This window comes from Theropithecus gelada, chromosome 1 (assembly GCF_003255815.1).
Source record: "Theropithecus gelada isolate Dixy chromosome 1, Tgel_1.0, whole genome shotgun sequence".
NCBI lineage: Eukaryota > Metazoa > Chordata > Mammalia > Primates > Cercopithecidae > Theropithecus > Theropithecus gelada.
The window spans coordinates 67177538-67193027 of NC_037668.1; the positions used below are offsets into that span (position 1 = coordinate 67177538).

Here is a 15490-nt window from a genome sequence, read left to right on the forward strand (position 1 = left end):
ATACACTTAGTATGTGTGTATACACACACACACAGATGTGCAAAGGAGTAAGACACACCAACATTATAATAGTGATGTCCCTTGGGTTGTGAGATTAAGTGACTTTTGTTGTCATTTTGGTTTTTGAGACAGCGTCTTTCTCACCCAGGTTAGAGTGCAGTGGCGTGATCACAGCTCACTGCAGCCTTGACTTCCCAGGCCCAAGCAATCCTCCCACCTCAGCCTCCAGAGTAGCTGGGTCTACAGGCACATGCCACCATGCCTAGCTAATTTGTTAATTTTTTGCAGAGTTGGGAGTTTCACCATGTTGCCCAGGCTGGTCTCCAACCTGGGCTCGAGCACTCTGCCTGAGCCTCCCAAAAGTGCTGGGATTACAGGCATGAGCCATTAAGCAATTTTCATTGCCCTCCTGAGATAGAGGTTGTCAGTGACCTTTGCCAGAGCTATTTCTGTGAGTGGTGGGGATGGAAGCATGAGTGGTCTGAGGGGAGGAGTGGAGACAGCGAGTGTAGGTGGTGATGCAGAGAGCTAGGCTGGGAATGGCTTGGGGGTCAGAGGACAAAGAGGCCAAGTCAAGTGGAAGACATGAGTTGTAGGTCCACCTCTACTGCCACTTTGCTTGACCTCAGCCTCTGTGAGTACTTCAGTTTCTCTGTAACATAGGGATGCTAATTACGGTCAGGTGCATTATTGCACATTCTGTGAACTGTGCAGTGCATAGGGAACATATCACTGTTATGGTATTGGAGAATGCCCTTCCTGAAACATTTAAAATGTCACTTCCTTCAACTGCAATGCAATTTCAAAGTTTTCTTCTTATATCTTTTTTTTTTTTTTCCTGGCAGCGTTTGCTCAGAAGTGAACTTTTTTTTTTTTTTTTTTTTTTTTTTTTTGAGATGGTGTCTCACTCTGTCACCCAGACTGGAGTGCAGTGGCGTGATCTCGGCTAATTGTAACCTCTGCCTCCTGGGTTCAAGTGATTCTTCTGCCTCAGCCTCCTGAGTATCTTGGACTACAGGCATGCACCACCATGCCCAGCTAATTTTTGTATTTTTAGTAAAGACAGGGTTTTGCCATGTTGGCCAAGCTGGTCTCGAACTCCTGGCCTCGAGTGATCTACCCATCTTGGCCTCCCAAAGTGCTGGGATTACAGACGTGAGCCACTTTGCCCGGCCAAGGGTCACGTATAGTTGAGACTTGAGGAGGAAGGACACACTGGATCATGGAAGGAAACAGTTTAGCATTTCAGGGACCATTAAGTCATAGATCATCCAGACAACAGGGCTCTTAGAGACCGGTTGACCTGATCGTCTCTGGTGAGCCTGAGGAAACTGAGGCCAGAGCAGGAAAAAATCACAGTTGGCAACAGAGCTTAGACTATAACTCAGAGGTTTTGATATCCAAGTGAGTGCTTTTAAGCTGATACTTTGATATGTTCTGTCAGCATATAATATATTGAGAAGAATTTGGATTTGATTTAGGAATTTGGAACCATGCTGCTTGGACACTTACGTAACCTGATTTAAAACCTGATTCTACCAAAATTCCTCAAATTCCTTGAGGGCCATATGGGGTAGGACAGAAGAGAAAGTGGACAAAATTTCCTGCCACCTTCTAGATTTATGGTTTCTGACCAGTTAAACATCTGTTATAGAAAAGAATGACAAATATTTTGCTCATAATGATTGCCTTTTCTCCAGCAGTCCCCTTTGTTTAGCTGTGTCTAGTACTTTGTAAAGAGTGCACAGTTTAGAGTGGATGAGGAGGTAGAGGGTTTCTGCAGGATTACATCTTACAGTGAGAAATAATCTAAGAACATATTCTAGAGGGATTATGTCTTTTAAATTAGTAGCATCTTTCGCATTTAACATTTGTGTTGGCTGTGCGTAAGATCTTCCAATGGAATCCGCATTTTAAGTTCTGGTTGTGCAGCCCCAGAAAGCCACAAGACAGCGCTAACTGGCTTCCCATGCTGTCTCCATGTTCTTTGCATCTTGATGTTCCTCTCCTACTTGCAGTTGCTCCTTTAGCCTTTTACTGCTTTCAGTTTTTCACTTAACAGTTTCTCACTAGCAAGTTTTGTGCATGGTCTTGATGTCTCTCTCTCTCCCCACCTACATGTTTACTTCTTAATGATTCTCTCCTGATCTTTTTACTGTCCTGAGTTCCTGGACTCCTTTCTTTAGGATTGTTACTGACTGAATTCAAATAGAAGAGTCTAAACAATGTCGATTTCAGTAATATTTTTCTCTACTCTATCCTGCAAAAATTGAGCAAAAAGTACACATGTACTATGAGAGAGAAAAGAGGGCTTTTGATTTAATTTCAGAGGTTTGTGAACTGTTGCATCTGCTTTACCTCTAGTAGTCACAGTGTGCTTACTCCAGGGACAGTGGCAAAGCAAGACACTAACAGCAGAGTGGGCTGGTCCTTCTTTATACACAGAGACTTGCTTATTATACAGTTAACATATCTGCTATGGGTAGGAACCTTGACAAGGCTGATGTGTCATGAGTTTATCTCTATTTTTGAAGAACCCACAGATAATACTAAACCTATATAACTTACATAACTGTTATCATGGGGTCAAGCCACTGTATAACCATCAAAGATACATTTTTGAGAATAACTGATATTGTGTGTGTGTTTATTTCCTTTTTAGCACGAGGTAGAACTAACATTGAACTTAGAGAGAAATTCATCCTACCAGAGGGGGCATCCCAGGGAATGACCCCCTTCCGCTCACGGGGTCGAAGGTCCAAACCATCTTCCCGGGCAGCTTCCCCTACTCGTTCCAGCTCCAGTGCTAGTCAGAGTAACCACAGCTGTACATCCATGCCATCTTCTCCAGCCACCCCAGCCAGTGGAACCAAGGTACGTACTGATCTCCATTATGCCCTTCTTCCCGACTCCCACCCTCACAGATGTTCATTGTTCACGGTAGCCTCTGAAAGACTCCAGTGAGGAGAAGAAATAAAAATAAAAATGTTTTGTTTTATAAATAAAACATGAAAATATACAGACCAAGGCTGCCCTATTCCTAGCAGTACACAGATATATGGCCTTTAAGATGACTCCAAAGGACATTTATTAAAATATGCACTCAGCCTGGTTATGTCAGAAATGTTTATTTCCTCATGTTCTCACTTTAAGTTTGAGCCCGTCCAGTGTTACTACTTTTGAAAATCCAGGCTGAACACAGTGGCTCATGCCTGTAATCCCAGCCTTTGGGAAGCTGTGGTGGGAGGATCCCTTGAGGCCAGAAGTTCAAGACCAGCGTGGGCAACATAGCAAGACCATCTCTACAAATTTCTAAATTTATCATCTCTAATTTTTAAATTTAGCCTAGCATGGTGGTGAGCACCTATAGTCCCAGCTACTCAGGAGGCTCAGGCAAGAGGATTGCTTGAGCCCAGAAATGCAAGACTGCAGTGAGCTATGAATGCACCACTGCACTCCAGCCTGGGCAACAGAGTAAGACTCCGTCTCTAAAAAATAAAAATAAAAAAATAAAAAATTTAAGGGAAAAGGAAAGAAAATCCAGGCACTGGCTGTGCAGTGGAGCTAACAGCTAAGTTTGATGTTACGATGGGTTATGTATGGAGGATGTTAGTGCCTGCCTGGTCCTTCTCATCCTGATGGACCAACATGCATTTTATTTTGTTTTCTGTTTCTTTAAAATTTAGTATCTTCTATTTTTTTCTGTTCCCAATGTGCACCCTTTTTGTTCCTTTTTCAATTGTTCCCGTCCTTCCCTTTGGATTTCCGTTTCACAGACTTCACTTCAGTTCTCTCGCTGTTATGACAAACCCTGGTTGGTAAACAGTAAAGCTGGCACCCCTATCAGGGACAGCCAATCTCCTGACCTCCAGCTGCCCAGCCCCGAGGTAGAGTATGGCTTTGCTGACTGAGGACACAGTCAAGACAAGGCCCTCGCTAATGGACTTGACCAGCTCTTCTTCCTGACACGAATCCCTGCATTCTTCCATCTCTGTGGTGCTTGCTGTCACAGCTGATTCATCTAGTCCAGTGTTTTCAGGGGTTTCTAACTCGGATTCACCAAAATTGGAGAGAAATAAGAGATACCTGAAACTAGATTAATAACTTAATAACTTTATGACAATCTTGAGAATGATACTTGTTCAGAATGGTAAATGATGGTCATTCCTGGAGATTTGTTTATTGATATCATTTATAATCAGGCCTCTTGGAATCTCCAAATGTCAGATACTCAGACGAGTTATGAACACTTGAAATTCAACTATGGCGCATGTTCTACAATGTTCTATCTTTGCTTAGAACAGAAGAGTGGTTGGCGCCACCCACGCTGAGACACATGTCCAGGGTGGTTGGTATTGCCACACCACACTGGTCCGAGGCATGGGTGCTGTCTCCTTCAGCCAAGCACAGCACCAGTGAACACTGCTCTGAGGCTCACATTCTAGCTTCTGAATTTCTTGGCCTAGGCACTTGAGTTTCTGTAGCCTTGATTTGAATACACATGCCAGCAATTAAGCATGTTCAAGTGCAGCCATTAAAATGCCTGAACGCTTTTGGAAGAGCAGTGTTTTAGAAATAAAACATGGACTAGTGGCTTGTCTGATAGCAGTGCAGTTTGCATTCTAGCTCCTACCGGGAAACACTGGATTCTTGTGCCTCAAAAGACAGTGTTGCCTTCAGTCTTGGAAAGCCTTAGCCAGGGAAACAAGGGATGTACAAGAAGGCAATGGCTGTGAGTGAGCCGCTGTTTAGAGGTTCATTTTACTCCAAGCTAAAACTCCAGTTCAGAAACGTATCTGGTTTAGAGTATGATCTGGGGACCTACTGCCACTAAACTCCTAGACTTACCCTGCTCATCTTGCTTTTCTTCTTTCCTTAATGGCTCCAGTTTCATAAAAATCTCAGAAGTTCTATTGTAAATTTTAGATGTTTAATGATGAGGTACAAATTCTCATACAGTTCTGATAAATCAGGGCTTTTGTTCTGTCTTAAGGTTTTATTTTCTGTTTCATTTCATTTTGAGGCTTCATCTTTCCTTACTTATTGTGTTCTGTAGCCAGGCCATCTTCTGACTTGGAATTCTAGCCCGGGGTCTAGCTGTTGTGTTCCAGCAGCAGTGCTCAGGAACCTTAGCTTCTGAAACTGGTGCTCTTCCTCCTATGTGGCCAGGAAAGTTTGTGCTTGAGTGTTAATCACTTTCTGTCGCTTATGCTTTTTCTTGATAAATTTAAGAAGTACAGCAAACACAATGAGATGGGTTGCTTTTCTCTTCTATTTGCATAAACGTCTTAAAGGTCCTGGAAAACAATTTACGTAATTGATTTCAAAGAAAAATTAGAATGGCATGCTGTAGCATGTGGCGTAAGTGGTTGTGGTTTTTTGTTTTGTTTTGTTTTTTTTTTCGTTTTTTAAAAAGCGAAGTAGAGACAAGGTCAAATAATGGATGTTTAAAACGTTTAAGGATCAGCCTGGCCAACATGGCAAAACTCCATATCTACTAAAAATACAAAAATTAGCTGGATGTGGTGGAGGCACTGGTTGTCCCAGCTACATGGGAGGCTGAGGCAGGAGATCACTGGAATCTGGGAGGCAGAGGTCGCAGTGAGCCAAGATTGTGCCACTGCACTCTAGCCTGGGCAACAGAGTGAGACTGTCTCAAAAAAAAAAAGAAAAAAACCCACACAGATTTAAGTCTGGACAAGGTGGCTCACCCCTGTAATCCCAACACTTTGTGAGGCTGAGGTGAGCAGATCACTTGAGCCCAGGAGTTCAGGACCACCCTGGGCAACATGGAGAAACCCTGTCTCTACAAAAAATACAAAAATAAGCCAGCCAGTAGGGAGGCTGAGGTGGGAGGATTGCTTGAGCCTGGGCAGTCAAGGCTGCAATGAGCTGTGAAGTATGCCACTGCGCTCCAGTCTGGGTGATGGAGCAAGACTCTGTCTCAAAACAAAAAAACAAACAAACAAACAAAAAAACCCACACATTTAAAATACTCTTTTTCCTGCAGTTAAGACTACTATCTAAAAAACCAAAAAACATCACTTAAATAGGAAACATAGCACCTGTTGGCAGCAGTGATAATAATATATAGCTCTTTTCCAGTTTGGGAAGTGCTTCTATATATCATTTATTTGTTCAACAAGTTGTTATTGAGTTCCTCTTCTGTGCCAGACAATTTTACATGCTGAGGGTGTGAGAGTGAACAAAACAAAGTCCCTGCTTTTATGAAGTTGATGCTTTAATGCAGGAGAGACAGGCAACGAACAAGTAATATCATACGTAAGACAGTGATGAGTACTGTGCAGAACACAGGAAGCAGGGGAGAGAATAGAAGTGTACAAGCAGTGTTCTGAGTAGTGAGGCAAGACCTCTCTGCTAAGGTCATCCTTTCAATAGAGCCTCCGCAGGGAATGAGGGGGTCAGCCACACGTATCTGGGGTAGGCTTGGGGGGTAGTGATTGTGCAACAACAGTCCAGGCAAAATGAACAGCAAGGGGACAAGACTGGGGGACCCTCACTGGGCCATTGGTGAAACAGCAAGGAAGCCAGTGTGGCTGGGATGGACTGATGAGGAGTGTGGTAGAAATGAAGTCAGAGAGGCAGGATTTAATCCCTGATTTCCCAAGAGAGAAGCAAAGACAGATGTTAATTTCAACCAGTCCCGGAACCCAGACTCAAACCCAGGTCTCCAGGCTCTTCACACACAGACTTGTTCCTGATGTCTCAGTCCCACAGTCATGTGCTTCTCATAGTTTATTTGATCCACGAGTTAAGTAATTTTATCTGCATTTTACCAATAAGGATAATGACTAAAAGATCTTACTAAAGTTACTGCACCTACTTAGTGTTAAGAGATTGGAGTAATACTTGAATCTCCATATCAAATAGGTGGGGCTAAAACTCATTTCAAATTTTTAACCCCAAAATCTTGATACCTAGGATTATTTGAATTTCTTTTTCCTTTACTCATTCACCATAATCGTTTGTTGTAACTATTGTAATCTTACTGAGGATTTTTTTTTTCCATTTATAGTGGAAATTAGTAAAACAAAAGGTATTTGAAGACATTTTGAAACTTTTAATTGGAACATAAAACTTTTATTTTGGGAATTATCAAAATATATGACCTAGGATACTTTAAGAGAAATCTTTGTTTTCCTGGACTTTTAATTTGCTTTTCAACTGAGCAAATACAAGGAGGTGTTTGGAGACCTTTGAAAGTTGAATTTCTAGCAAAGATTTTACCAAGTAAAATGTGACCTTTTTATTATTTTTCTTTAAGGTTATCTCATCATCAGGTAGCAAGTTGAAACGACCAACACCAACTTTTCATTCTAGTCGGACATCCCTTGCTGGTGATACCAGCAATAGTTCTTCCCCGGCCTCCACAGGTGCCAAAACTAACCGGGCAGGTAAGTACCTGCCCCGTGGCCTACAAGCCAGGCTGAGAATTTGGAAACAACAGCCTGTGTGGAATGTTTCACTGCTCCCAAGGAGCCGGTAATGAGAGTGGCACTTAGTGTAATGCCCAGAAAGACAGACGTGCAGATGCTCAAGTGACCTTTACTTTTTCTGTCATTACAACTAGCTTTAAGCTTTCCTTCTGAGATGAGATGCTTCCACAGCCAAAAGCTGGGCCATGCGTTCTCATCAGAAATGATCTCATTTGAGAGAATGTAAAAGGAAATGTGGGTCTTCCTCAGAAACCAGTCCAGTGTTGGGATGAGCAGCTTGCTAGTAATGTTTCCAACACGTCATACTTATGATGGCTGCTGTTGAACTGAGAAAGGCAGGGGAAGATCACATCTGTTCCCCTGCTACTGTTCCTCATGGGAACCTAGGAATCTGCCTTCATTTCCTGCTGGCTGCTTCCCCTCATTTGGCCTCTACCCATCCTGCCCATGGATTAGCCCAGCTGGCAGGCTCACCCACCTGTGCTGAGGTGGTTGAGCAACCCTGCTTGCCTCCACTTTGGGGGCATGGAAGGTGACAGTGCTGCTGATGGAAGTGGCTTTCTAATCCCTAGGAGACAGCTTCTCAAGTAGAATCACAAAGCTAGAAAAGGCCTCAGCAACTTCTGTATAGATGAGGAAACGGGGGTGCAGAAAGGCTGTGAGATTTGCTTAAGATCACACAGGATCAGAACCCTAGCCTCTGCTCACTTGTTCTTCCACCCCATGCTGTCTCTATAAGTCTGCTGTTTGATTCTTGAATTCCAGACCCTAAAAAGTCAGCCAGTCGCCCTGGGAGTCGGGCTGGGAGTCGAGCTGGGAGTCGAGCCAGCAGCCGGCGAGGAAGCGATGCCTCTGACTTTGACCTCTTAGAGACACAGTCTGCTTGTTCCGACACTTCAGAAAGCAGCGCTGCAGGGGGCCAAGGCAACTCCAGGAGAGGGCTAAACAAACCTTCCAAAATCCCAACCATGTCTAAGAAGACCACCACTGCCTCCCCCAGGACTCCAGGTCCCAAGCGATAACACTGTCCAAGCACCCCCAAGCCACTCTCCACTTTGAATCCTGCTCCGTACATTGGGTGTATATTTATTCTGAACGGGAGAAGTTATATTGTTAAAAGTGTAAAAGAATAATTGTGTTATGAAGCTGCCTTATTTTTTTTTCTTTTTGTAAGTTACTATTTTCATGTGAATATTTATGTAGATAAAATTTGCCTCCTGGTAACCCTGTAATGGATGGGGCCCAGAAATGAAATATTTGAGAAAAACAAGTGAAAAGGTCAAGATACAAATGTGTATTAAAAAAAAAAAAAAAAAAAAAAAAGCCTATTAATAGGGTTTCTGCGCGGTGCAGGGTTGTAAACCTGCTTTATCTTTTAGGATTATTCCTAAATGCATCTTCTTTATAAACTTGACTTGCTATCTCAGCAAGATAAATTATATTAAAAAAAAATAAGAATCCTGCAGTGTTTAAGGAACTCTTTTTTTGTAAATCATAGACACCTCAATTAGCAAGAACTGAGGGGAGGGCACTTATTACTGCTTTTTCCATTGTTTAATGTTTTGTGATTTTTAGCTAAAGAGAGGGAACCTCATCTAAGTAACATTTGCACATGATACAGCAAAAGGAGTTCATTGCAATACTGTCTTTGGATATTGTTTCAGTACTGGGTGTTTAAAGGACAAATGGCTGCTAGAATTCAGGGGTAAATGTACATGTTCAGAAAACGTCAGAACATTTGGGGTTTTAAACTTGATTTGTTGCTCCCTACCAGCCTAGACACCGATAACTCTTGTGTTCACCAGGACCCAGACCCTTGGCAAGGGATAGGCTTGTTGGTGACATTGTGAATTTCAAATTTGTTTTATCCACTCTTTTTGCTATTTATTTAAATGGTCGATCAACTTCCCACAAACTGAGGAATGAATTCCACGAGCCTGTTCTGAAAATGTGGACGTAAGACAAACACGTGCTCGTCCTTTAATGGAGTTCACCAGCACACTTGTTAACCAGTCCCGTTTGCTTTCGTCTTTTTTTGTGCGTAATAAAGTCAACTGACCAAGTGACCATGAAGAGGGGCTGTCTGGGGCTCCTGTTTTTTAGCTGCTGTTCTTCAGCTCCGACCATGTTGCTGTGTGATTATCTCAATTGGTTTTAATTGAGGCAGAAACTGAAGCTCTACCAATGAACTGTTTAAAAACAAGACACGCTTTTGTATTAAAATTGCTTGCAGTAACAAATATTTTGTATTTCCTGATTTTCTTTTCAAGCACTACCTTATCTATAAATGTTACCCTGGAGTATAATCATGTTATAGGTACTTAAATGCATTATACGAATCAAAATATCTTGACGGATAAATTGTAGAGCTTAATAGATTTTGTTTTCTTTCATCCTTGTTAATTTTGTTTAATATGGCTGGGCATGGTGGCTCACGCCCATAATCCCAGCACTATGGGGCGCCAAGGCAGGAGGATCACTTGAGTTCAGAATTTGAGACCAGGCTGGGAAACATAGTAAGACCTTGTATCTACTAAAACTAAAAAAGCAATTAGGCATGGTGGCACATGCCTGTAGCCCCAACTACTAGGGAGGTTAAGGTGGGAGGATCACATGAGCCATGATTGCACCACTGCTTTCCAGCCTGGGTGACACAGCAAGACCCTGTCTCAAAAAAAAAAAAAAAAAAAAACCGGATATTAACATGAACATGTAGGATATCTGTCCTACTTACATGATTAAACAAATAGCATTATGTAAAAAGATACTAGAAATCTTGGAGATACTGGGTTCTGAGAGAATGGGACCAATTTTTCATACTATGTCACAGTATGCTGAAATTTCTGGTTAAGTGGTAGAATTTCAGAGGTGGAAGCAAAATCGGTCATCATATCTAGCTCCTTTGTTTTACAGATGGAGAAACTGAGATGGGAAAGTAGAAGAGAAAGTGATTTCCCTGAGCTCACGAAATGAATAAATGACAGAAGTGAACCTTGAAGTTCTCCACTCCCTATTCAAGTCTGGCACTTCTGTTTCCTCCAGCCTCTAGACAGTCGGCTTTATAATAGAGCAGCCAAATGCTAACTTAGTAGCAAGAAGAAAAGGGCTAGAGGCTTCGGAGGTAAAGGGGCTGAAACTCATGCCACCTGTGTTCTTGGTCATCAGGCCACATTCCTTATGACATAGGCATTTGGTGAGGTCGATGCATGTTTGCCAAAGCTGTGAAGGCCAAATATCCTGATTAAAAGGAATTTGGAGCCTAATGGATTCTGAAGGAAGTGCTTACTCTGTTCTCCATAGAACTGAGGAACTTCAAGCTGCCGGGACTTTGTATAGGATAGTGTTTTCACCCTAATTTGCTTCCCCTTCTAGGCCTCTTGGCAGGAGAAGCATGCGAGACCAGCTTGACCTCCATCTTCCTAGATTCTGGACTATGGTACAGAATCTTAACAAGTAATTAAGGTTTTCTGGCAAAGTTCATCTGGCAGTGGCACCAACAAAAAGTGCATTTTTTTTCTTTTTTTTTTTTTTTGAGATAGGGACTCACTCTGTTGCCCACTGGAGTGCAGTGGCACAGTCTCGGTCGACCGCAACCTCCACCTCCCAAGCTCAAACGATTCTCCTGCCTCAGCCTCCTGAGTAGCTGGAGTTACAGGCGTGCACCACCATGCCTGGCTAAAGGTGCATTTCCATTCAACAAATGCCTGCACACAAGAACATGTAGGAAATAACTAGATGCTAGGAAAAGGGTTAAAGTATAATCACAGTTCTGGGCCAGGTGTGGTGGCTCACACCTGTAATCCCAGCACTTTGGGAGACTGAGGCGGGTGGATCACCTGAGGTCAGGTGACCAGCCTGGTCAAGGTGGTGAAACCCCATCTCTACTAAAAATACAAAAATTAGCCAGGTGTGGTGGTGGGCACCTGTAATCCCAGCTACTCGGGGGGCTGAGGCAGAACAATTGCTTGAATCTGGGAGGCAGAGGTTGCAGTGAGCCAAGATTGTGCCACTACACTCCAGCCTGGGTGACGAGTGAAACTCCGTCTCAAAAAAATATATATATATATGTGTGTGTGTGTGTGTGTGTATGTAAAATCACAGTCCTGTGATAGAAATGGTAAATGAGGAAGGCAAATTTGGTGTCTGCTGGGGACTTGAACGATGCAATAACTAGCTCATGTTTTTTGAGTGCTTACTGTAAGCCAGTGGTTATGCTAAGTGCTCTATATACATTCTCACTGAATACCCTTAACAGTTCTATGATCATTAGCCCCCTTTTCTTGATGAGACACTGAGTCTGAGAGGTTAAGATCACAGAGTTGCCAGGTGGCTAGGGAAAGCCCTTGTTTTGACACTACTTTCTCCAAGAAAGCTACCCCACCTCAGTTCCCTTCCAGTCCTAGTATTCTGGGATTCCACTCCCACATGGTCTGCTTCCCTGCTCCTCTGCCCTTCCAGCCACTTTGTTGGCTCCTCTGTGGGAGCACAGCTTTCATTCTGCCTTGGGAAATTGCCGTGTTCACCAGCTGTCACCCCTGTTGCTGTGGGGGCTGCTCAGGGGCAGAGGCTTGTCCGCTCCATCTCTGGCTCAGGGCACAGCACAGAGCAGCTCATGGTGGTTGTTGCTGAACTGAATTGTGGGCAGAGGCCCTTGGAATGGCTAAAATCTGCTGTTTAGGTTTATGGGAATGTGAAGCCCGTTGTTTAGAAAACACAGCTCTATCTCCACATCGTAAATTGAGATGATTTCTGTTACAAGAATCAGCCCAGCACTGGGCAGCTTGCAGTCTAGCTGGGAGCCCAGAATTGCACAAAACAAACCTGAGAATTGCACAGGCTGGATCTAGGGCCTCAAGTGATGCGCAGTGGATTCAAAAGGGGCATGCAGAGAGGACAGTGAAGGGGGCGTGAGCAGGAGATTCCAAGACTCTGACCAAGATGACATGGGGACAAAGCCCTGTGGATTCAGCCTCCTAAACAGCTTTCTCTGCCCCTCCACCCCATCACCATTAGAAGCTCATTGTCATTGTACCTACTCCCACATCTGATTACTGTACCTGCCTCCAACTGCAGGGCCCTGACTCCTGTCTCCCTCTGATCCATATTCCGCTCTGCTTCCATGCTCTGGTCTTGGGTACTTTCAACGGTTATTCTGCATTATCCTTAGCTCAGTATCCTTATGGGACAGTCCCAGTCTGCAGAGAAGCCCCAGCCTCTAGGCGGTGGCATCCACGTCTGCTCCGCCTGGAGCCGGTGCAGGTGCCTCATGGGGGGCGCTCTGGGGACCGCGCAGAAAATTTACGGGCAGTGTGGAAATATACCTGTTGGGTAAAAGACAAACTAGGCATGTGTTTAAGCCACCAGCAAATGAGTATTTAGATTACTAATTTGATGTAGAAAATTTTATTGAGGTGATGACTTCAAAACGTGATTTTGAGGGCATTATACACTTGCTTCAAGGTTTAATCTTCAATCCACATGGGGGGGCACCATAATCTCTGGTGCCCAGGGCCCTCGTCTAGCTCCTGTGAGGCCCTTTGCGGTCCCTCCCTTGCCAGCCCCTCCAGCCTTGGCCATTTGCCCCCTGGGCTCTCCAGGTTCCACTGCCCCCCTGCCCAAGCCCAGCTCCACTGCTGTGTGACATGGCGTAAGTCCCTTAACCGCTGTGTGCCTCAGTTTCCTCATTTGTTAAAAGAGGAGGTTCCAGTGGTATGTACCCCCTAACGATGTGCGAGCATCACAGAAATGACACAGGACACACACTCAGAACATGCCTCGCGCGTGGAAAGTGCTGTTACCATTATTAGGCTCCCCCCCGGGGTCTCAGGGCCTTGGCACAAGCTATTTCGTCTGCCTGAAGCACTTTCCTCCACTGACCTTTCCCAGCGCAGTCTAGGTGCCTTCTTCCGCAGCGCCTGAACCACACAGGAATAATTATGTAAGGCTAGAGCGCGCCCAGCGAAGAGCAGGGTGTGCAGAAAGAGACTGAGTCAGTCGAGACGTTTCCGCGGGGATCCTTCTCCTACCAGGCCTGCACCGGGGCTGTGGCGACTAAGAAGACGTGCACAGGTGGCTCCCGAGTGTTCGGGAAGGGCCCCAGAGCCTCTGGCCCGGATGGAGGCAGGAAGCGGAGTCTCCTCTGCAAAGCTGTATCAGTACCGGGGACGCAGGGCGCGCAGCGAGGGCTGGCGGGGGCGGCCCGCCTGGGACCCTGCCCGGGCTCACGCGGGAGCCAGGTGGGGCACGCATGGAGAAGCAGCTGAGCAGGTGCTGGGAAGGAGGCGCCCGCAGAAGCGCATGCAGGGGCCACGGGGAAGGCGCCAGGAGGCGGCGAGGGGCCGCGGTGGCCGGAACCCGGGCCGGCTACTGCGGGCAGAGGAACGTGCCCCACCCCCGGGGCTTGGCTGGCACCGCCCGGCTCTCCAGACGGGGCTGCGGCCGCGTGTCGGGCCCGGTGACGACCCCCGCACACCACGGCAGGGCGGCCGGGTGGCCGGGTGGCACCACTGGCGAGACTGGGACGGCGCCACAGCCTTAGGATCTGTGCGCCTAGGCCCGCAGCGGGAGCCACTACGGCCATGACCACGCTGACGCCCAGGCTGCAGGCCCCTCGCCCGGACCACCTGCCAGCCACCCCGAGTTCGCACCTCCGGGTCGCCCCACCCGCGACACCGGCCGCCGCCCCAGGCCCCTCGTGGGCGTGGCCTTCGCGCCCCGGCCCCGCCCCCGCGTCCCCATTGGTCAGTCCCGGGGGTGGGCGGGCGGCACCGACGGCAGAGCCGGGGCTGGGACTCGCGGGAATCGCGCAGCACTGGTCGCTGCCCGAGCTCGCCCGTCGACCCTGCGCTGCGCGGACCGCGGCCACAGACGGACTGGTGGGCACGGCGGCGACAGACGGATTGGCTGACAGTCCCAGTCCTCAGAGGAGCCCCGGCCTCGAGGCGGTGGCGTCGGCGTCCGCTTGTCCCAGAGCCGGGGCAGGTGCCGCTCGGGGGGCGCTCCAGGGACCGCACTGAGGCCGCGTACGCCGCCCGCCGAGGCCGGCCCCCAGCTCGCCGAACCCAGCTCCCCGCTCGCCGTCGGGGCGTCCCCGGGCCCAGGGGCGGCCGCGGAGCCGATGCGCGCCAGCTGAGCGTCCCTGGCCCGCCATGGCCGCGCTTCCCGGCCCGCTCTGGCTCCTGGGCCTGGCGTTGTGCGCGCTGGGCGGGGGCGGCCCCGGCCTGCGACCCCAGCCCGGCTGTCCCCAGCGACGTCTGGGCGCGCGCGAGCGCCGGGACGTGCAACGCGAGATCCTGGCGGTGCTCGGGCTACCCGGGCGGCCCCGGCTCCGCGCGCCACCCGCCACCTCCCGGCTGCCCGCGTCCGCGCCGCTCTTCATGCTGGACCTGTACCACGCCATGGCCGATGACGACGACGAGGACGGCGCGCCCGCGGAGCGGCGCCTGGGCCGAGCCGACCTGATCATGAGCTTCGTCAACATGGGTGAGTGCGGCCGCCCGCGCGGGGACCCTCGGAGTAAACTGGCTGCAGGGGAGAGTGCGCGCATCCGCCGGGCCCTGGCCGAACGGGGTGTCACAGACGGTGAACGCGAACCACAGGGGGGTGGGACCGCCGTGGATAGGGAAGGTCTAAGGGTCATGGGGCCCCCTGGGCTGCGGGGTGGTCAGGAGCAGGGTGGGGGGAACTGTGGACTCCCAGGCGCTGCCTTCACCCTGCCCCAAACACACCCAGGAGTAAGAATCAGGTGATGTCCTTGCCCACCTGGGCTGCCCCAGGCAGACAGCCTGGTCCTGGGGAGACAGGTGAGTAAACAGAGGCCGGGATGCTGTCACTGTGATAAGGGCAGTACTGAGGAGAGGGACAAAGTTCAGCGTGGAAACCTGTGGTCACATCATCAGAGTGACCAGAGCTAACTCGCGTGCCCTGAGTCCCCAGCAGGCTCTTCCCTGTGCGGAGCCTGGGTGAGGTGCGGCTGTCAGGAGAGCGGCTGGGGAAGGAGCAGGCTCAGTTCAGTGGGGCAGGGACTGTGGCCT

At 47.8% G+C, this 15490-nt stretch overlaps 2 protein-coding genes across 5 annotated transcripts in view; both read left to right on the top strand.

Moving 5' to 3' along the window:
• Window positions 1-9697, top strand: part of MACF1 (microtubule-actin crosslinking factor 1) — a 407350-nt gene extending 397653 nt beyond the window's left edge. For 2 of the 4 annotated variants that reach the window (XM_025361739.1, XM_025361720.1), the window contains 4 exons: window positions 2663-2874; window positions 3777-3887; window positions 7286-7415; window positions 8223-9697. In XM_025361739.1, coding sequence (XP_025217524.1) covers window positions 2663-2874; window positions 3777-3887; window positions 7286-7415; window positions 8223-8479 — 710 coding nt within the window. In that variant the 3' untranslated portion in view covers window positions 8480-9697. The remainder of the gene's footprint in view (window positions 1-2662; window positions 2875-3776; window positions 3888-7285; window positions 7416-8222) is intronic. The other 2 variants (XM_025361749.1, XM_025361729.1) reach the window with 1 other exon arrangement.
• Window positions 9698-14270: 4573 nt separating this feature from the next.
• BMP8A (bone morphogenetic protein 8a) overlaps window positions 14271-15490 on the top strand; it is a 34231-nt gene continuing 33011 nt past the window's right edge. Inside the window, exon 1 of the mRNA XM_025363613.1 lies at window positions 14271-14939. Coding sequence (XP_025219398.1) covers window positions 14606-14939 — 334 coding nt within the window. The 5' untranslated portion in view covers window positions 14271-14605. The remainder of the gene's footprint in view (window positions 14940-15490) is intronic.